The following is a 21,432-nucleotide window of genomic DNA, read 5'->3' as shown; positions in this document are numbered from 1 at the left end:
GCAGAGAGGTTAGCTGATATTGTGTGGCCCTCTGGAGAGAATGATAATTTGAGTTGCATATTATTGACATACAGTTGCTATAGTATGAGGAACTGTGGGACTGGATGATGGGGCCTAGTGAGGAGGTGTATAGAGAGGAGAGGAGAGGGCCCAGCACCTGTCCTTGGGGTACTCCTATGCTTGCCTGGTGCACCTTTGACATGTCTTCTTGGCAGGATACACAGTAGGATCTGCCCAGTACGTAGGTCTCAAACCATCTAAAGGCCATCCTAGAAATACTTATTTTGTTTCAGTGATGAAGATATTTTATGAACTGCATAATACTAAGGTTCACGCCTGACATTCTTGTATTTGTGTTTCAAAGTCCCAGATTTCAGTCCTTTAACTGTGAAGATCGATTAATAGCAGGTTGTCTGTTAGCATGGCGTCACCAGATGTGGTTAGCTGCAATTCTTAATTGGTTAGAAGTCACTATGTCTAAAGGCAAGCCCATTGAGATGCCAGGGCAGCCCCAGAAACTAGATACAAAATGGCTCCCAACATACCCATTCAAGATGGTGGCAATAACAGTATAAATGAAATAATAATAGAGAGAGAGAGAGAGGTTAGTAGCACACGCTGATACAGTGCATTGCCTCACCCACCACTTGACAAACCAACTCAAGATCCCAAATTAGGACCCAGCAAAGGTAAAGTTGCATTTGCAAAACCTAATGGCAGATTCATGATCTGCAGTACTGAAAACCCTCAATCAAAGTGTAAGATGACCTCAAAAGAATGAGCGAAACTTAGAAAAATGACAAATTAAAAGGTCAAGGTAACAGCTTGTGGACCACTCAACCCACAGTTGGGGACTACTAGTGGTTGTCAGACGACACTTTGAGAACTACTGCTCTGGAATGTCTGCTCGCATGACAGGAAGTCTTCTGCTTATGTAGCTGATTGATGCCTGAACTTTAAGAAGTGGGGTTTCCGATCTGCAGCATGTGCTGTCCTGTTTGTTCCCATGTTTTGCCCTGTTGTCCTGCGCTCTGCCTGTCCCTCTTGCTCGCTCCTTGCCAGGAAAAGCAGCACGGCAGACGCAAAGTGAGTTAAAAAGCAGCTTGTTGGCTGATTCTGCCTGTTTCTGTTTGATTTTTAGCCCTTCAGCCTCATTTCAAAGTGTGAAGAAAGGAATTTGGACGGTAGACGGAGGGAATTTTATCAACTACATATTCATCTACTTACACAACGATGAGTACAGCAGTTCTTAGTTTGCACATTTGTGAGCTCATCTCCCATTACAGCAGGGTTTCCCAGACTCGGTCCTGGGGAACCCCCTGTGGCTGCAGGTTTTTATTCCCACCAGATTCCTAATCAGTGACATCACCTGATAATGTTGATCTCATTTAATTAGCTGGTATTTGTTTTCTTTTATTCGACATTCAGAAAAGCACTGCAGCATGATTTTTTACAATTATAAGACATTTAGAAATATTTCTGCTTTTGCTAGAGATTTAAATGCTTAACTCTCTTTTGTTGATTTCATTATATTTTGCCCTTTCTCTGTGCAGTTTTTCCCCTATCGTTGTATCTTAATAATGACAATTAAAAATGAGCAGAGCAGACACGCTGGCAAGCAACACGGAATAATCAAAGGCTGCAACTACTTTAGTCAGACCCACTAATTAGTAAACAATGGATTAATTAAACAATTAGAACACCTAGAAAAGTAGAATGAAAATCAAGATAAAAATACTTGTAAAAATACATTATTCCTACAGTGCATCCGTAAAGTATTCACAGCACATCACTTTTTCCACATTTTGTTACAGCCTTATTCCAAAATGGATTAAATTCATTTTTTTCCTCAGAATTCTACACACAACACCCCATAATGACAACGTGAAAAAGGTTTACTTGAGGTTTTTGCAAATTTATTAAAAATATAAAAACTGAGAAATCCCATGTACATAAGTATTCACAGCCTTTGCTCAATACTTTGTCGATGCACCTTTGGCAGCAATTCCAGCCTCAAGTCTTTTTGAATCTGATGCCACAAGCTTGGCACACCTATCCTTGGCCAGTTTCGCCCATTCCTCTTTGCAGCACCTCTCAAGCTTCATCAGGTTGGATGGGAAGCATCGGTGCTCAGCCATTTAAAGATCTCTCCAGAGATGTTCAATCAGATTCAAGTCTGGGCTCTGGCTGGGCCACTCAAGGACATTCACAGAGTTGTTCTGAAGCCACTCCTTTGATATCTTGGCTGTGTGCTTAGGGTCGTTGTCCTGCTGAAAGATGAACCGTCGCCCCAGTCTGAGGTCAAGAGCACTCTGGAGCAGGTTTTCATCCAGGATGTCTCTGTACATTGCTGCAGTCATCTTTCCAATTATCCTGACTAGTCTCCCAGTTCCATCCCCACAGCATGATGCTGCCACCACCATGCTTTACTGTAGGGATGGTATTGGCCTGGTGATGAGCGGTTCCTGGTTTCCTCCAAACATGACGCCTGGCATTCACACCAAAGAGTTCAATCTTTGCCTCATCAGACCAGAGAATTTTGTTTGTCATGGTCTGAGAGTCCTTCAGGTGCCTTTTGGCAAACTCCAGGCGGCCTGCCATGTGCCTTTTACTAAGGAGTGGCTTCCATCTGGCCACTCTACCATACAGGCCTGATTGGTGGATTGCTGCAGAGATGGTTCTCCTTCTGGAAGGTTCTCCTCTCTCCACAGAGGACCTCTGGAGCTCTGACAGAGTGACCATTGGGTTCTTGGTCACCTCCCTGACTAAGGCCCTTCTCCCCCGATCGCTCAGTTTAGATGGCCGGCCAGCTCTAGGAAGAGTCCTGGTGGTTTCGAACTTCTTCCACTTACGGATGATGGAGGCCACTGTGCTCATTGGGACCTTCAAAGCAGCAGAATTTTTTCTGTAACCTTCCTCAGATTTCTGCCTCAAGACAATCCTGTCTCGGAGGTCTACAGACAATTCCTTTGACTTCATGCTTGGTTTGTGCTCTGACATGAACTGTCAACTGTGGGACCTTCTATGGACAGGTGTGTGCCTTTCCAAATCAGGTCCAGTCAACTGAATTTACCACAGATGGACTCCAATGAAGCTGCAGAAACATCTCAAGGATGATCAGGGGAAACAAGATGGACATGAGCTCAATTTGGAGCTTCATGGCAAAGGCTGTGAATACTTATGTACATGTGCTTTCTCAGTGTTTTTATTTTTAATAAATTTGCAAAAACCTCAAGTAAACTTTTTTCACGTTGTCATTATGGGGTGTTGTGTGCAGAATTCTGAGGAAAAAAATTAATTTAATCCATTTTGGAATAAGGCTGTAACAAAATGTGGAAAAAGTGATGCGCTGTGAATACTTTCTGGATGCACTGTATATAACTGCTTGGTACATTTTAATATTTTTTTTAGCAAACTTAATTTTCTAATTTCTATATTGTTCCCTAAACTCAGAACTTGGGAAATAACACATCAATTAATTAGCCCAGGAGTCCAACTGAAAACAGAAGCTGATTGGAACAAAAACCTGCAGCCACAGGACTGAGTTTGGGAAACACTGCATTACAGCAAACTCCAAGAAGTGTCCTGCATACTCAGGGGCTACACTTACAACACCAACATGCTGCAGTTCTATGAGGAAGCAACAACAGGATGTGCTCAGAGTGGAGCTTATGATATTATTTATGTGGTCTTTCAGAAAGCATTTGATAAGGTGCCACATGAGAGGTTGGGCATTAAATTAAAAGAAGTGGCAGTTCAGGATGATGTTTTTAGATGGGTTCAGAATTGGCTCAGACACAGGAAGCAGAGGGTGATGGGGTGAGGAACCTCATGAGAACTGGCCGATGTTAAGAGTGGTGACCAGCAGAGGTCAGTGCTGGGGCTGCTGCTATTTTTAATAAATATAAATGATTTAGATAGGAATATAAGTAAGAAGCTGGTGCAGATGATAGCAAGATAGGTGGATTGACAGATAATCTGAAATCTGTTAAATCATCACACAGGGACTTGGACAGCATACAGGCTTGGGCAGATGAAATTTAATGTCAGCAAATGTAAAGAATTACACATAGGAAGCAAAAATGCGAGGTTTGAATACACAATGGGCGGTCGGAAAATCGAGAGTCCACCTTATGAGAACGATTTAGGAGTCATAGTGGACTCTAAGCTATCGACTTCCAGACAGTTCAGAAGCCATTAAGAAGGCTAACAGAATGTCAGGTTATATAGCGCCTTGATCTGTGGAGTACAAGTCACAGGAGGTGACACTCAACCTTTATAACACACTGGTGAGGCCTCATCTGGAGTACTGAGTGCAGTTTGGGTCTCCAGGCTACAAAAAGGACATAACAGCACAAGAAAAGGTCCAGAGAAGAGCGACTAGGCTGATTCAGGGCTACAGGGGATGAGTTATGAGGAAAGATTAAAAGAGCTGAGCCTTTACAGTTTAAGAAAAAGAAGATTAAGAGGAGACATGATTGAAGTGTTTAAAAGTATGAAGGGAATTAGTCCAGTGGATCGAGACGTGACTTTAAAATGAGTTTAACAAGATCACGGGGACACAGTTGGAAGCTTGTTAAGGGTAAATTTTGCACAAAAGTTCTAAAGTTTTTCTTTACACGCAGAGAACCACAGACACTTGGAATAAGCAGCCAAGTAGTGTGGTAGACAGGAGGAATTTCAAAACTCAACTTGATGTTATTTTAGAAGAATTCAGTGGATAGGACTGGCGAGCTTTGTTGGGCTGACTGGCCTGTTCTCGTCCAGATTGTTCTGATGTTCAAACTGCAAGTGAAGAGAAACCGTTAGGCCAAACATGACATGCTAATGTATTCTCCTCCACTAAAAGAATTCTACATACTTTAAAATGGAGGGATACTCCTGTAGATCGCTGAAGTGCTTTTTAAACAGCAGTGACTTCAGGAGTTTTTGACAGCAGTCACAATGAGTCACTAGGATATGAACGTCTAGGTTAAAACAAGATGAAGAGCACTAATGGGCTCTTGGACGTTTCAAAGTAAGAATCCGGGACCGTGTCGCATCGCTCGCCTGTGTGTTTGTCTCTGCTTGTTCTCTTTTCTCCTCCTGGTGTGCTCTAATGGCTGAAGTGCATATGCATGGTTTGACACCTGATCAACTTATGTAAAATAAACATGAGTGTCACACCGATTGTTTTTATGTGTCTTGCAGTCCTGACCACAAGGGAGATCACCAGGAGATAAACATACAAACCCGGCAAGTGGAGAAAATGTTCACAGATCTGTGACTTGTAGAGAATCTGTTTTAAATTCATTTAAATGGTCAACTCTATTTTGAGAAGCTAATGCAAAGTATTTAGTTCTGCAGTTTATATTGTAAAAGTGACCTTTTTCGCCCCTGTAATGTTGTGTGTGTGTCTATTACAGTTGGCGTAGTCCGTATTTGAAATGTGCTGACGACTTTGCAACAAGCCCAGTGTGACTGAGGAATGAGAGTAAAGCAGACTTAATAGGCTCCCCTCCATCTTTCTCAGTGTTTTGGTGCAGGCCGTTATTTAATTATTTTTATATTTCCTAAATGGTTATCAGTTTTGACTCAGCTAAATGTTTAAACGGTTTATATTCACAGTCTGTGCAGTGATTTTAAAATGCAAACTTTACTGAATGACTCGGTCACTCACGAGTGTTGAACTCCAGTCCTGCTGGGCCGAAGTGGCTGCAGATTTTTATTCAAACCGTCTTCTTCATTAGTAACCAGTTTTTGCTGCTAATAAACTTCGAAAAGTCGAATGCTTAAACCACCCATGGCCACCCAACACTTCTCAAAACTATACATATTACACGACCCGTTCACATTAAATACAATGGTGAGTTGAAAACCGTACACAACCCAACTCCAGGAAACCGAGACCCAAAGACACTGCGCTGTAGAGCAGGGGTCGCCAAGTCCGATGACCACCATGGCTGCAGGTTTTCATTCTAACCCTTTTTTAAATGTTTGTGCTGCTAATTAACTTCTTGTGAATTTGTTTTAATTGACTTGTTTTTTAAGATTTGTTCCCCTGAGTTTCTTCATTTCTTTCCTTAAATGGCACCCAAACAGAAATGAAATGTGAAGTTAGGGAGCCAACAGAAGACCAACTAAGTCAGGGCCTCAAACTTCATCCAGTTGCTTAATGAGGTGCCAATTCTTGCCGTTAATTAAACTCGTCTTTAATTCCATGGCTTGTTGCGGCTCTCGTGGTGCATTAGCAGAAATTTCTGGTCAAATGTTCAGATCGACATTCCTGAGACCTTCATCGTTCTTTATTTTCAGATTTTGTTGGATGGACACCAGGGGCCTCATGTATAACGCCATGCGTAGAACTCGCACTATAATATGGCGTAAGCACAAAAGCCGAAATGTGTTTACGCACAGAAAAATCCAGATGCAGGAATCTGTGCGTACTCCAACTTCCACATTCTTCCGCTACATAAATCCCGATCAGCGTGAAAACTAACGCTTGTGTACGTGCTTTATGTAACGCCCCAAATCCTCCCAGGATTACGCCTCTTTGAATATGCAAATCAATATAAATCACCCTTAAGCGCAGCCTTCTGTGAAAAGACAATGGGAAAAGCACTGGGAAAATATAAGAATTTCAGTGAATACCAAGTGGAGGCAAAGGAAAAACATACTATTTGTTCAAATAAGCCGTGGTATAATCAACAAAAGGAAGTTGATCGAGTGACATAGCGTGTTGGAGAAACTTGAAAGCTCAGATATCAAAGTCGCACAGTGCCGGAAATAAAAAAGAAGTCACATATCAAAGTCGCCGTGAAAAGCTGAGTTGTAAGCCCACTGTCTGAGTGTCATATGAAAGCTTATTAGGGTACAGAGAAAAAAGGCACACGTGGGGAAAAAGCACGAAATGTCAACTTCAATCTCGACATTTCCACTTTAATCACGTAGTTTATTTTGTCATTTAGTAGAACATTATAAACTTCATCTTAAAATCGTTTAATTAACCAGTTTCTCAATTCACATCGTAATTAAAGTAGCACGTTAAATGCTTTGTTTTGTATTTGATCTTCTATGTGCTCTATGTGTGTGAATCACTACTTGCTTCTTAAACCGGCTCTCTTCCTCCAACTGGACACAGAGTCCATTACGTTCGTGATATTACAGCTCTCTGAATAACTAAAATACTGAGATGTATACGTGATATCATTTTCATGATGATAGGAGTTAAAGCACGTTATTAAACATGTGTTTCACTTCGATTAAATAATTTATTGCAGCAGTACAATCAGGGGCGGCTCTAGGCTTGTGGTGGCAGAATCGGTGGCTCCTTCGTCGGCCAATGTCAAAATGTTATCTAATGCACGGAGACACTGCACTGCACTGCATAGCTGCCTCATGCTCATGACACAAGCATTTAACTTTTGCTGAAATTTGTCGCTGCGTTTTTGCTGTGTCGTTATTTTCTCTTTCTGTATTATATTCAATATATATTGGCGTAGCCGTCACTGCAGTCAGTGCTTTTCTTTCCCCAAGTAACCGATCGCCATACAATCAGCTCTGTAATAGAAGTTAAGCCATCTGTAAGCTTAGCGATTCTTCAAAACGTTTAAAGAACATTGAAATATCTTCGTAGTACATGTTTAATTATTCTATCCTTCACGACACTCCCAGTGAAGAATATAGATTATTTAAATGAAGTTTAAAGTTTTATCTGTATAATTTAACAAACATATTTTGCTGCATTTCACCTTAAAAATGATATCGTCATCATATGTAAATACGCGCTTTATAAAGTGGCTCAGGTTGTGAGATATTATAACTGTAGTGCAGGTTTACAGTGAGGTGATTGTACTTATAAGTCCTAACAGTTCCACAAGGAGCAATTGATTGAGTGCATTTAAAGTTCTTGGGATTAAACTGTTTCTGAACCGCGAGGTCCGTACAGGAAAGGCTTTAAAATGTTTTGCAGTGGCTGAGACAGCGTGTCCTTGAAACTGTATACCGATAATTCTCTTTCCGATCAGCTGCTGCTCTGATTCACACTCAGATACAGTGATATAAATACTCCGAGTGGTGCAGTGAGAGCAATATGGAAAAAGATGATCCGCTGTGGCAACTCCTAACAAGAGGAGCTGAAAGAAGAAGAAAAATAAGAGGAAGGTGCAGTGAGAGTAACAACGCTAAAGCAGTTGAGGTATTTGGAATACTATGGCTGTTCCCTGAACCATTATATTGTTACGAGTTAATTACAATCAGATATTACACTAATAAACAATATGCGGTTAGTTTCAGTGTATTTATAAAGCCGCGTCAGGAAAATAAGTTGTAACCACACAGGAACAGTAGCACTGCTTTTTAACGTTGGGTGCCGCCAGTCTGCAAAACCGAGCGGAGAACTTGCGTACGACAAGGCATGAGGTACCGTGGAAAAGTGCATGGCTTTACGCCAAGTGTAGGTTTTATACATCGCGATTTGAACATGGAAAAGTTCTTACGCAACATTTCTGTGCGTACGCACCGTTTATACATGAGGCCCCAGTTGTTTTGGCTCATTTTGTGTCTCGTTATCGTTTGGCTGCTAATTAAGGAAAAAGAAACAATGAAGGGGTCCGAGTCTTCAAGAACAAGTCAATTAAAATTAGTTCAAAAGAAGTTAATTAGCAGCAAAAACAGGACACTCATTCAGAAAAGGGTTAGAATGAAAATCTGCAGCAGGACCGGAGTTGGCGACCCCTGCTCTAGACCAGGGGTTCCCAAAGTCGGTCCTGGAAGCCCACTGTGGCTTCACGTTTTTGCTTCAACCAGATTCATAATCAGTGACAACTGATAACACTGATCTCATTTAATTCGCTGGCTTTTTTTTTCTCTTATTCTGCATTAAGAAAGCATAAATGCATGATTTTTACATTTATAAGTATGGAGATCAAACTCGACACAGATAGGCAGACACCAATGGTTAAAAAAAAAAGACATTATTCCCATATAACTGCTTGGTACATTTTAATCTCACATGTTTATTTACAATATATTTATAATCTCAGTCCCGCACACAACCCAGTGCCCCTGCACCACACACCGTCAGTACAGGCCTCTCCTCTCCTCTCCTCTCCTCTCCTCCGAGCTTCGTCCTCTTCCACCCGACTCCAGCCGATGACTGGAGGGAGGCGGCCCCTTTTATTCCCACCCGGATGTGCTCCAGGTGCCTCCTGATGAGCTTCCTGCGGCACTACCTGGTGTGGCGGAAGTGCCGCATGAGTACCCGGAAGCACTCCGGATGTCCCTGATAATACTTCCACCAGCACCTCTGGGTGTGGCGAAGTGCTGACGTCCAGGGCTTCAGAGTCTTCAGGGCACCCCCTGGTGGTTACCACAGGCCCCTATAAGGTTGAGCTCCCATGCTCAATTCCCATGGCCCCCACACAAACCAGGGCATGTGCCCTCTCCTGGTCTTCTCGACGTCCCGGCTGGGGGCCGCCACATAAGACATTCAGAAACATTTCCATTTTTGCTATAGATTTAAATGTTTAACTCTCTTTTGTTGCTTTCATTCTGTTTTGCTCTTTCTCTGTGCAGTTTCCTCCCTTCATTGTGTCTTCCATCTATCCATTATCCAACCCGCTATATCCTAACTACAGTAATCCCTCCTCGATCACGGGGGTTGCGTTCCAGAACCCCCCGCGATAGATGAAAATCCGCGAAGTAGAAACCATATGTTTGTCTGGTTATTTTTATATATTTTAAGCCCTTAGAAACTCCCACAATGTTTATAAATATTCTCCGCACGGTTATACAGTAAACCCTCGTTTATCGCTGTTAATCCGTTCCAGACTCTACCGCGATAAATGAATTTCCTCGAAATTCTATCTAAAATGTTCACAGTTAGAGCATAGAAAACCAGTTTACGACCTTCTAAATACGTTTTTTTTTAACATTATTAGAGCCCTCTAGACATGAAATAACACCCTTTAGTCAAAAGTTTAAACTGTGCTCCATGACAAGACAGAGATGACAGTTCTTTCTCACAGTTAAAAGAATGCAAACAGATCTTCTCTTCAGGAGCAGAGAATTTCAGAGAGAGAGCGCTTGCAAAGAAAAGCAAACAATCAAAAAATCAATACTTGTGCTTTTAAGTTTGCCGCGGCATTTTTTAGAGGAGCGTCAGTATCTTTTAAGCAAACAGCACCTCTGCTCACAGCCCCTCCGTCAGGCGCAGAGAATGTCAGAGAGGGTGAGAGAGAGGCAGAGACAAGCAAACAATCGAGCACCGCACGGGATGCATATCTTATAGCATTGAGGAGTTTTAGTTAATATGTAATACATGCTCTGATTGGGTAGCTTCTAAGCCATCCGCCAATAGCGTCCCTTGTATGAAATCAACAGGGCAAACAAACTGAGGAAGCGTGTAGCATAAATTAAAATACCCATTGTCCGCAGAAATCCGCGAACCAGCGAAAAATCCGTGATATATATTTAGATATGCTTACATTTAAAATCCGTGATAGAGTGAAACCGCGAAAGTCAAAGCGCGATATAGCGAGGGATTACTGTACAGGGTCACGAGGGTCTGCTGGAGCCAATCCCAGCCAACACAGGGCACACGGCAGGAAACAAACCCCGGGCAGGGTGCCAGCCCACCGCAGTCATTGTGTCTTATTAATGACAATTAAAAATGAGCAGAGAGGCAAACAACACTGAATCATGAAAGGCTGCAACTACTTTAGAGTGAGACCCACTAATTAGAAAATAATGAATTAATTAAACAATTAGAACACCCTGAAAAATAGAATGTAAATCCAGATGAAAATATTGTTAAAAAGAATAAAAAAATACATTATTCCCATATAACTGCTTGGTACATTTTAATCTATTTTTTTTTAACCAAATTTAGTTTTCTAATTTCTTTATTGTTCCCAAAACACAGAATCTGGGAAGTAACACTTCACTTAATTAGTCCAGGAGTCCAACTTAAAACAGAAGCTATTTGGAACAAAAACCTGCAGCCACACACAGGGGGTCCCCAGGACCGAGTTTGAGAACCCCTGCTCTAGACCAGGGGTCCTGGAGGGCCGCAGTGGCTGCTGGTTTTCATTCTAACCTTTTTCATAATTAGTGGCCTGTTTTTGTTTCTAATAAACTTAATTTGAATTAATTTTAATTGACTTGTTCTTGAAAACTCCTTAATTAGCAGCCAAACAATAATGAGATACAAAATGAGCCAAAACATGACCAGTGAACTGTGACCATCATATAATATCTGAAAATAAAAAAGGGTGGAGGTCTCAGGAATGTCGATCTGCTCAGATCCTCAAAACATTTGACCAGAGCTCTTAGAAAAGAGAACATCAGCAATTTTAGAAATGTCTGCTATTGCACCACGAGAGCAGTAACAAGCCATGGAATTAACTCTTTCAGGGCGGATGTCGACTTTTGAGAGCAGTAAGCAACTGAAAACGGTGACAAACCCCGCCATTACATTTCCGTTCGACTCTCTTTGCTGGAAGGAAAGTTAGCTTTGTTGGTTTGACCGAGATTCCCTGCGCATGCAGGAGTAGTGAAGAGCAAACAACAACAAAAATGGCATCGACATCTGGTGAGAGATCAAAGTGAATGCACAAAGTAAACTGCTCTGTGGACGACGTTTTGTATACAGTATTATCGCTGAATTGTAAAAGTGAGGTACCGGCATCCGCTGATCGATCTCCAGCTAATCATTGTGCCAAACACGTTTGTGTAGATGAAGACCGCCACTCATAGTGACATAAGGTACAAGCCAGATTGCATTGTGCTTTGACCGCGACTGCTGGTGCCGTCCCTGCTCCCATCACATGAAGACAGCCTGGCAGCCAGCCGTCATGCCACCCGCGAGCGTCTCGAGCCACAAGAGACTGTGAACTGCTGGCCACAGCAACCCAGCAAATGATATTTTAGGTTGATTTATGTGGGAGACCCTTACTTTGGGTGCTGTTCAAAAAAAATGCGTGTTTTGGAAAAAATATTCAGACCTCAAAGAGTTAAAGAACGGGTTTAATTAACAAGAAGACTCGGCGCCAGCAACTGGTTGGAGTTTGAGGCCCTGACTTAGTCATCTGTTGGCTCCCTCACATTTCATTTCTGTTTGGGTGCCATTTAAGGAAAGAAATGAAGCAAATCAGAGGACCGATGAAGAAACTCAGGGGAACAAATCTTAAAAAAGCAATTCAATTAAAATGAATTCACAAGAAGTTAATTAGCAGCACAAACAGGACACTCACTAAAAAAAGGGTTAGAATGAAAACCTGCAGCCTCGGTGGTCCTCCACTTGGCGACCCCTGCTCTAGAACAATGGGGCAGACAACTCCCTTGGTTCATCCAGTCTTATTTCAGCCACAGTCCAATTCCATTGACTAACATTGACTAAGTCTGCTTGTCACCTCCCGGGTCATTCACCAATGACAGTGCTCAGGTACAACTCGACCTCGAGTTTGTTTGTTCATTTGTAGTCTCCTGCTGCCACCCAGGCAGCTCGAGGCCTTCCTGAAGAGGATATCTTGTAGGCTCATGTAATGTCTAAGCAAAGCCTGTTACCAAAGCACTTCTGTGGAGGCTCCCATCATCCCCCATCATCCAAACCAGCACTTAAGCAACAGTAATGGCATTCCTAAAACACAGGCGGATGAAGGAAGTTACCATGGTTTACTTAACCCCCTTAGCGTTAGACCCGAGCGTTACTTGGGTCGCAAAAAACATTCTAAAAGTGTCGCTCGGGCAACTGTACAGATGCGTATTGCGTAACCAGTGCTGCCGTTCTTTGCAGAAATGACGTCAGAGTGTAGGTTTTCACTAATTATGAAATATCTGTACTTTACTAACAATAAAGACTTTGATGAAAATATCCATCCAGCACCCAAACTGAAGAAAATCAGGGAGATATACCAAAATTAAAAATAAAATTAAAATTTCGGAGAGTTTACGGTGTTAGCAAAGATGTAAATCTCATGGCTTATAAGGGCAGACTGTCATGGATAACAGTACATCACGTCAAAAAGAGCAAGATTTGGCATAAAGCTTTACGAGCTTTGTGAATTTAAAATGGGATGCATTTGGAATTCGGTTCTGTGCACAGGGAACGGGACAATGTTTGATCCAAAATACAATCAGCACGGTGTTGACTGTGATAGGTTCTCTGCTAGATAAAGTTACTGTGTAACCATGGACAATTTTTAGATTTCGCCACAGCTACAGTCATATGACAAAGTTTGGGAACCCCTCTTAATTCTTTGGATTTTAGTTTCTCATTGGCTGAGCTTTCAAAGTAGCAACTTCCTTTTAATATACGACATGCCTTATGGAAACAGTAGGATTTCAGCAGTGACATTAAGTTTATTGGTTTAACAAAAAATATGAAATACGCATCATAACAAAATTAGACAGGGATATGAGATATGACATCAATACTTAGTTGAGCCTCCTTTTGCTAATCTAACAGCCTCTAGACGCTGTCCTCCTATAGCCGGTGATTAGTGTCTGGATTCTGGATGGAGGTACAGTACAGGCCAACAGTTTGGACACACCTCCTCATTCAATGTGTTGTCTTTATTTTCATGACCATTTACATTGGAAGATTCTCACTGAAGGCATCAAAACTATGAATGAACACATGTGGAGTTATGTACTTAACAAAAAAAAGGTGAAATAACTGAAAACATGTTTTATATTCTAGTTTCTTCAAAATAGCCACCCTTTGCTCTGCTTACTGCTTTGCACACTCTTGGCATTCTCTCGAGGAGCTTCAACGGGTAGTCACCTGAAATGGTTTTCACTTCACAGGTGTGCCTTATCAGGGTTATTTAGTGGAATTTCTTGCTTTATCAATGGGGTTGGGACCAGCAGTTGTGTTGTTCAGAAGTCAGGTTAGTTGGATGATCATTTATTTTTCAACAGGACAATGACCGCAAACACACCTCCAGGCTGTGTAAGGGCTATTTGACCAAGAAGGAGAGTGATGGAGTGCTGTAAATGGTCATGAAAATAAAGAAAACGCATTGAATGAGGAGGTGTGTCCAAATTTTTGGCCTGTACTGTATTTTTGACCCCACTCTTCCATACAAAATCTCTCCAGTTCAGTTCAATTTGATGGCTACTGAGCATGGACAGCCTTCTTCAAATCATCCCATAGATTTTTGATGATATTCAAGTCAGGTGACTGTGACGGCCATTCCAGAACATTGTACTTCTCCCTCTGCATGAATGCCTTTGTAGATTTTGAACTGTGTTTTAGGTCATTGTCTTGTTGGAATATCCAACCCCTGCGTGACTTCAACTTTGTGACTGATGCTTGAACATTATCGTGAAGAGTTTGTTGATATTGGGTTGAATTCATCCGACCCCCAACTTTAACAAAGACCCCAGTCCCTGAACTAGCCACACAGCCCCACAGCATGATGGAACCTCCACCAAATTTGACAGGAGGTAGCAGGTGTTTTTCTTGGAATGCGGTGTTCTTCTTCTGCCATGCAAAGTGCTTTTTGTTCTGACCAAATAACTCCAAAGCACTTTGTTCCAAAATGAATCTGGCTTGTCTAAATGAGCATTTGCACACAACAAGCGACTCTGTTTGTGGCGCGAGTGCAGAAAGGGCTTCTTTCTCATCACCCTGCCATACTGATGTTCTTTGTGCAAATTGCGCTGAATTGTAGAATGATGTACAGATACACCATCTGCAGCGAGATGTTCTTTCAGGTCTTTGGAGGTGATCTGTGGGTTGTCTGTATCCATTCTCACAATCCTGCTCATATGCCGCTCCTGTATTTTTCTTGGCCTGCCAGACCTGAATTGGTTTAACAGTAACTGTGCCTGTGGCCTTCCATTTCTTGATTCCATTCCTTACAGTTGACACTGACAGTTTAAACCTCTGAGATGGCTTTTTGTAGCCTTCCCCTAAACCAGGAGACTCAACAATCTTTGTTTTCAGATCTTTTGAGAGTTGATTTGAGGATCCCATGCTGTCTGTCACTCTTCAGAGGAGAGTCAAAGGGAAGCACAACTTGCAATTGACCACCTTAAATACCTCTTCTCATGATTGGACACACCTGTCTATGAAGTTCAAGGCTTAATGAGCTCATCCAACCAATTTGGTGTTGCCAGTAATCAGCATTGAGCAGTGACAGGCATTCAAATCAGCAAAATGACAAGTGGACCCACATTTTTGCACAGCCAGTTTTTCACATTTGATTTAATTTCATACAACTAAATACTGCGTCACTAAAAATCTTTGTTTCTGAAAACACCGCAGTGCTCAGATGTTCCTAGGAAATGAAAGACATGCCACTGGTATATTTTATGTTGAAAGGAGAGTCAATTATTAAGTAGGCTGAGAGGGGTTCCCAAACTTTTTCATATGACTGTATTTGATATCTTGCTGCAATGAAAGACTGATGCATATGAAACAATGCATCCTAACCGTCGTGGCATGCCTTTGGCAGAACTAAATTACAGCGAGGTGTGCTAGAAGATTGGCAAAGGGGTTAAGTAGAAGTGATTAGAATTGCCCACACTATCAGGGTCGGCAGCTTTCCCATAGTTCTTTCTTCATCCAGTCCACTGTGAAGGTCAGTTGTAGTTAGCTGGGAGGTAATATGAAGAAAGTTAGGGGGATAAAAAAGCGTAATGCGTGGAGCATAAAGGATGAGTGACATTGTGCAATGTGCCAAAGTGATAGTTATTTTTTAAAAGTGGTTGTCAAATGTATCCATTTGTCATCTTTGTAAAATACCTTAGCATGTTAATCTTACAGACATTTTTTTTCTCACTTTCTCACAGCCAAACCTGATGAGTTTCCCAAGGAGAAGCTTGGCGTAGAGCGTTCCATCACTCTGGTACCAATAGAACCCCCCCAGCCTGCCAACGGAAACAAGAAGCCTGCCCGAGCAGAGTCTGTGGATCTCCAGATTGAAGTAGCCGAGGAGAAATCACCTACGTCTGAGAGCACAGTTGTGCCCGATCACATTGTGACAGTACCCTCTCCTGAGCCCGTTTTGGTCCACGCACCGGAAGTGCAGAGCAATGCTTCTCCAGAACTGTCCCATTCTTCCAGTCCTGAAAGTGGTGAGGATGGTACATCACAGGCAGAACTGGAAGTGATGGAAAAACCCGTCAGTGATTCACAAGTTGAAGCCTCTTCTCCGACAAACGAGCACAGCAGTGAAAAGAAGGAAGTAAACAGCAAAGATCCCGTCTCAGAGGTCGTCCCTCTCAGTTCTTTAGACATTTGCATCCAGCCAGATGAAATGTTCATTTTGGCACCATTGCCCAGACAAAGGAATAATATGGAGAGGAGTGTTGGTGTGGATAAACAGCAGGAAATGAGCGAATGGCCTCCACCGTATGACCCCATAATGAACGAGCCAAATTTTACAACATCGGAGAAAGCTGAGTCCGTAGAATCGAATGTACAGGAAAGTGAAAACGTCGACCAGCACTTTGATCTGCTGCCACCACCACCACCGGCGGAGGATCTTCAACAGTTTTCACAGAACCCTGACGAAGATTGGGGCCCTGATTGCCCGTTGTCAAATACGGATTTACTTCAGAAGAATATGCCTTTCTTGGAGGATCCACCTCCTCCAATAGATGCAGCTGCCCTTGTGGTAGATATACCATTTCCTCCTTATGTGCCAGAGGATAATATGGATACTCTTGAGCTGAGGGAACACCTGGGTGAAAGACGACCATCCAATATGTCCCAGTATGACAACTTGCTCATAGGAAACCTGGATGATAAGTGCATGGCCCCCGCTGATCCCATGGCTATTCCATCACAAACCGTACCTCAGTTTCCAGGCCCAGAACCAAGAACATCTGAAATTCCAAGCTCTCTTACCTGTGGCTCGGACACACCAGAACTTTTAAAGAACAGTTTGCCATCTTCTCCACCTCTACATGTGCCATATTTTGTACCTCATCAAGTTGTAACAACTTCGCTCACCACAGTCACTGCAATATGTGAAAGCGACCAGCCTCTCGAATGTGAAACGCAGGAGGGTAGACATTATTTACCAAGCCAATGCTTAGAAAATAAGAAAGCCGTCACACACTATGAGCTGGTCGAGTCCAACTATCAGGACCACAAGGCCTATGCCGGACTTTACCAGCTCTCACACCAAAAACAGACGGTAGCTCCTATTCTGGATGACGGTAACTTCATTAGGAGTTGCCAAGAATCATCAGATCAGAGGTTTGTACCTGATGGAGGGCCCTCGGACGGGCACAGGCTCATTTCAGAGGCGTTAATACGGACATCGCCTGTGGTGGTGAGAGCCTCAGCCATCCCTCCAGCACTACCGCCAAAACAAAGGAGACCAAAGCCCCCTCCGAGTATCTCCTCGACTCATTCAGATACGGATTTCTACCGGGCGCACTCGACGACTGCGCCACTTCCAAAGTCAATAACGTTTTAAGAGTTCGCGTATTTAATCGTTTAGTTTCAAGGAAAACTGCTGTGGTCCATTTATAACGTACTTTTTAAAGTAATGGCTTTGACCGATTTTAGCGCACAGCAAAAGCTTAATATAATAGCAGCAAATGTTTTTAACATTGTTCTTTTTTTTTTTTTTGTAATTATCAGACATTTTACATTCAGACTGAATTTTACATTTCAATTTTTAGACCTTCACAAACCGTTGCATTCATACCAGCACCTCAGTGTGTTTCTCATCGTAATTCGATTTGCAACTGTGTGATCGAATTGACGCTCGATTTTTTTTTTTTTTAATGTAAGAACTGTTTTTGTTCTATTTATATACAGATATATATTTATAAAATGCAAAAGAACTCTTTTTTTTTTTTTTTTTAGACACGTAATATAAAGTGGTGGAAAGGGAAAACATCAAAATGTGCAAACTAAACCAGCGCTATTAAGAGGAAATAACGTTTTTGTGGGGTTTTATATTGTGGGTCAGAAGCGAGCACCATTTTCAACTGTGACCGTTTACGCCTTTGCTGCTTCATCGTAAACGCTATCACTTTATGAAGCACTGGCGCTCTTACAATATGGAGTGGGCCGACGGTTTGAGGGGCTGCCGGGTTTTAGTAGCTATGGGGCAGATGCTCCCGTCTAGACATCCACGGAGTGGAATTGAAATCGGGCGAAGCAGACCTCGTGCTCGGTGATACCTTCATCACCAGAGTGAGAGGCTTTACTCCGAGTTTGACCAGACGACAGAAGGTAAACCTGAGCAGAATTTGGGTTTGCAAAAACGGGCTTCATTCTAATCACAGATCTCCTTGGTTATGGTTTCATGTAGTAGGTAATCACTCTCTCACTGTATACTGTTAGAGAACCGGCAGTCCACAATAAAGAGTTGGGGCCCCACCCTGATGACCCCATATATTTGAAATGCAGCAATACAAAAGAAAATGAGCAATGATTGTGAAAACGTCGTTACAGACTTGAGTTCCAAAGTGAACTGTTTTCAAAATGGCCGAACTTCCGATCACAAGTCCTTCCGATCAGGAAGAGTCGGGTCCAGGCGGCCGGACACCGGAAGTGACGTCAGAGGTGGTACAGCTGTCATTCATCCGGTCTGCAGAGGGAAGAAGAGAAAAAGCATTAGAACACAGCGCCACCCCCTGGAGCCAAGGGGAATTACAATCGTCAGAGCCCTTATGCTGTCCCCTGTGCTTAGGCACGTGACATAAGAACTTTTAACAGACAAGAGGAGACCATTCAGTCCATAAAGCCTGTTTGTTTAGCTTATAACAACTAATGCAGATTTCTGCATCAGCTCCATGTCTTGGTAGTTTGTTCTAGAGCCCCACAACTCTCTGAGTAAAGAAGAGCTTCCTGGCTGTGCCTATATATATATATATATATATATATATATATATATATATATATGTCCATCCATTATCCAACCCGCTATATCCTAACTACCGTTTCTTTCGGTTGTCTGCTTGGAGCACAGGCAGGTCACATGACTTGCGCCGGGTCACACAGTGGTGTCAGTAGCAGGAGTTCAACTCACAGCCTCAGGGTTTGAGGTCCAAAGTCTCAACCGCTCCACCACACAGCCTGCTTGTTTTTCCTTTTATTATGACACATTGGAGTCCAGCATACGTCACCATTCTGCTGTGACATTTGTAATTCTATAACACTAGCCGTGTAAGCCCGGGGTCCTTGAAACTATTAAAATCGCCAGAAAAAAATTGTAATGTCGAGATGTCAGATAATTGAAGGGAACTACTCTGGGTGTCTCTCTCTCCTAGGAGGATTCGTTTTGCCGACGTGCTCACCTCGTTTGTGCATTAGCGACAGGAGGAAAAGTCAAAGGGATACCATTTAGCTGATGTTAGCAGCTAAGCAACTTTGTCTTTCTTCGGAGGTTTCATTTAGCCGATGTGCTCGCCTCACTTGTGTTATTAGCGGCTAAGCGAGTTTTCCGTTTCCTTACCCCCGACTCCACCTCTCACTTCCAGGCTGGACAGACACGCACACACTTCCACACATAGACGTTTATATACATAGATAACTGAAATCTATCATTTTCTTTTATTTGAAAAATCCATTTCTTGTAAAAGAGAACAGGCAAAAGGTAAGGTAAAAGGGTTGGGGGGTCTTCTTAAAGAACTCCGTTTAATGACAGCAGTGCAAGTCATGCCAAGTTTCTTTAGCAAATCAAAGTCCTCAAATGAAATGGCTGTGTAGGTTCAGCCGGGGCTCCCACAGACGCTGATTCTAAATGAATGGCGACTTCCCGTTGGGTCTGTTCCTTCATTTGGTTTTGAGGTGGGACTTCCAAAGCAATGGTGGTAGTGAGGTGATTCATCTGGGCTTCCTCCTCTCTGGGATGGAAAAAGGACGAGACATTGGCAGCTAAACCCGTCACCCCCCGTTTTTTGCCGCAGAGCCTCCAGCACACTACCCTGACACGCGCGCGGGCACGTGTGCTTGTGTGACGTCATATTATAACACCCCGTGTCACTTTATGTAACCTGCAAATGGTCACCGATTCACATCAACAACGATCAGTGCCGATATGTAAAAGTGACTTAGGAACTCAAATCAAACAATCAACACCAGAACATTCAGCAGGAAACCATATTGGCGAGACCCCAATAGTATAAAGGGTGGTCTTGTGCGCTATACAGTGATTACAAAGGACTTGCGGTAAAACTCTGCCTTACGTGAGGTGCCAGTTCATAAAGTGAAATGTGCCAAATGGATAGTTTGTGATTATAAAATCTATGGAGGGATTATAAAGATTTCACCCAAAGTGGATAGAAACTTGTGACTCCCACCGTGCACTTGCTCAAGAGTAAGCCTGCCATCTTCATGAGAATGACAGCTATGTGTTCATACAGATTAATTCAGGCCCTCTCGTCATCTGAGCGCCTCAGAAATAATGCCTGTCCGCTTCTCCCCGCTCTTAACCGGCACGCTGCTCTCATTATCCAAGCTTCAGGCTGCAACCGTAATGCGCCGAGACGTCCATTACGTCGTACAGTGAGGCGGAGGATCTCTGACTCAGTCCTGGAGACCCCCGTGCGGCTGCTGCTTTTTGTTCTCCTTTTTTTTAATTGGGCTCTAAGTCTGTTATTTCCCTTTTTCTGTGTTTTGGGTCAATGCAGAAATCACAAACCTTAAGCGTGGCGTATTTTTATTTGAATGTACCCAGCAGTTCCATGTATTACGTGGAGATAATTTATTTGATTTTTATTAACCTGATTTTTAAAATTGTCATCACCAATCTGCTTTTCACAGATTTCCGATTCTTTACTCCGTCATTTCCTGATTAGTGAGTGTGACGCTGAAGTCCCTGCAGCCTTTCAGCATTCGGTGTCGTTTTCCTAGGTGTCCGCTCTTCTCGTTGTTGTCATTAGGATTCAATTAATAAAATAAATGTAAGTTAAAGCTACCGTATCGCTTCCAAGTTGAGATGTACTTTATTGTGTGTTTCCAAAGTTAAAATTAAGGCGCATCTTCAATTTGAGGGACGTCACTGTCACACCTCATAAGACCTCCTGCAGCCGAAGAAACAACAGGAAAATATGCTCATCCAGGGCTTGTGATTGGACGTGGAAAGGGTAATCGATTCGGTTTATTTGGGCTTTTGATTTCCCAGGGAAATCGAGTTGGTTTATGCCGGCTTCTGAAAGCGAAATGGATTCTGTTTTACGTAGACTTTTGATAGGGAAATTGATTTGATGTGCACAGGCTTCTGAAAGCAAAACCAATAAGGTTTATGTGGGCCTTCGATTTCTCAGGGAGGTCAGTTTGGTACACACGGGACTCTGAAAGTGAAATCGATTCTGATTTATGTAGGCTTTTGACACGGAAATCAATTTGGTGTGCGCAAGCTTCAGAAAGCGAAATCGATTTGATGCCTACAGGATTCTGAAAGGGGAAGTGGATTCGAAGTGCACGGTCTTCTTAAAGTGAAATCGATTCGGTTTACGCAGGCATTTGAAGGGGAT

At 42.6% G+C, this 21,432-nt stretch overlaps 1 protein-coding gene across 2 annotated transcripts in view; it reads left to right on the top strand.

Annotated features, from left to right (window-relative positions):
• The window catches only part of LOC120523266 (USP6 N-terminal-like protein), a 273,973-nt gene extending 254,596 nt beyond the window's left edge, over window positions 1-19,377 (top strand). For both annotated transcript variants that reach the window (XM_039744440.1, XM_039744448.1), the window contains one exon: window positions 15,781-19,377. In XM_039744440.1, coding sequence (XP_039600374.1) covers window positions 15,781-17,417 — 1,637 coding nt within the window. In that variant the 3' untranslated portion in view covers window positions 17,418-19,377. The remainder of the gene's footprint in view (window positions 1-15,780) is intronic.
• The last annotated feature ends 2,055 nt before the right edge of the window (window positions 19,378-21,432 follow it).

The sequence above is a fragment of the Polypterus senegalus genome, chromosome 1 (assembly GCF_016835505.1).
Source record: "Polypterus senegalus isolate Bchr_013 chromosome 1, ASM1683550v1, whole genome shotgun sequence".
Classification (NCBI taxonomy): domain Eukaryota; kingdom Metazoa; phylum Chordata; class Cladistia; order Polypteriformes; family Polypteridae; genus Polypterus; species Polypterus senegalus.
Note: the sequence above shows the minus strand (reverse complement) of the source record. Positions and strands in the feature narration are given on the sequence as shown.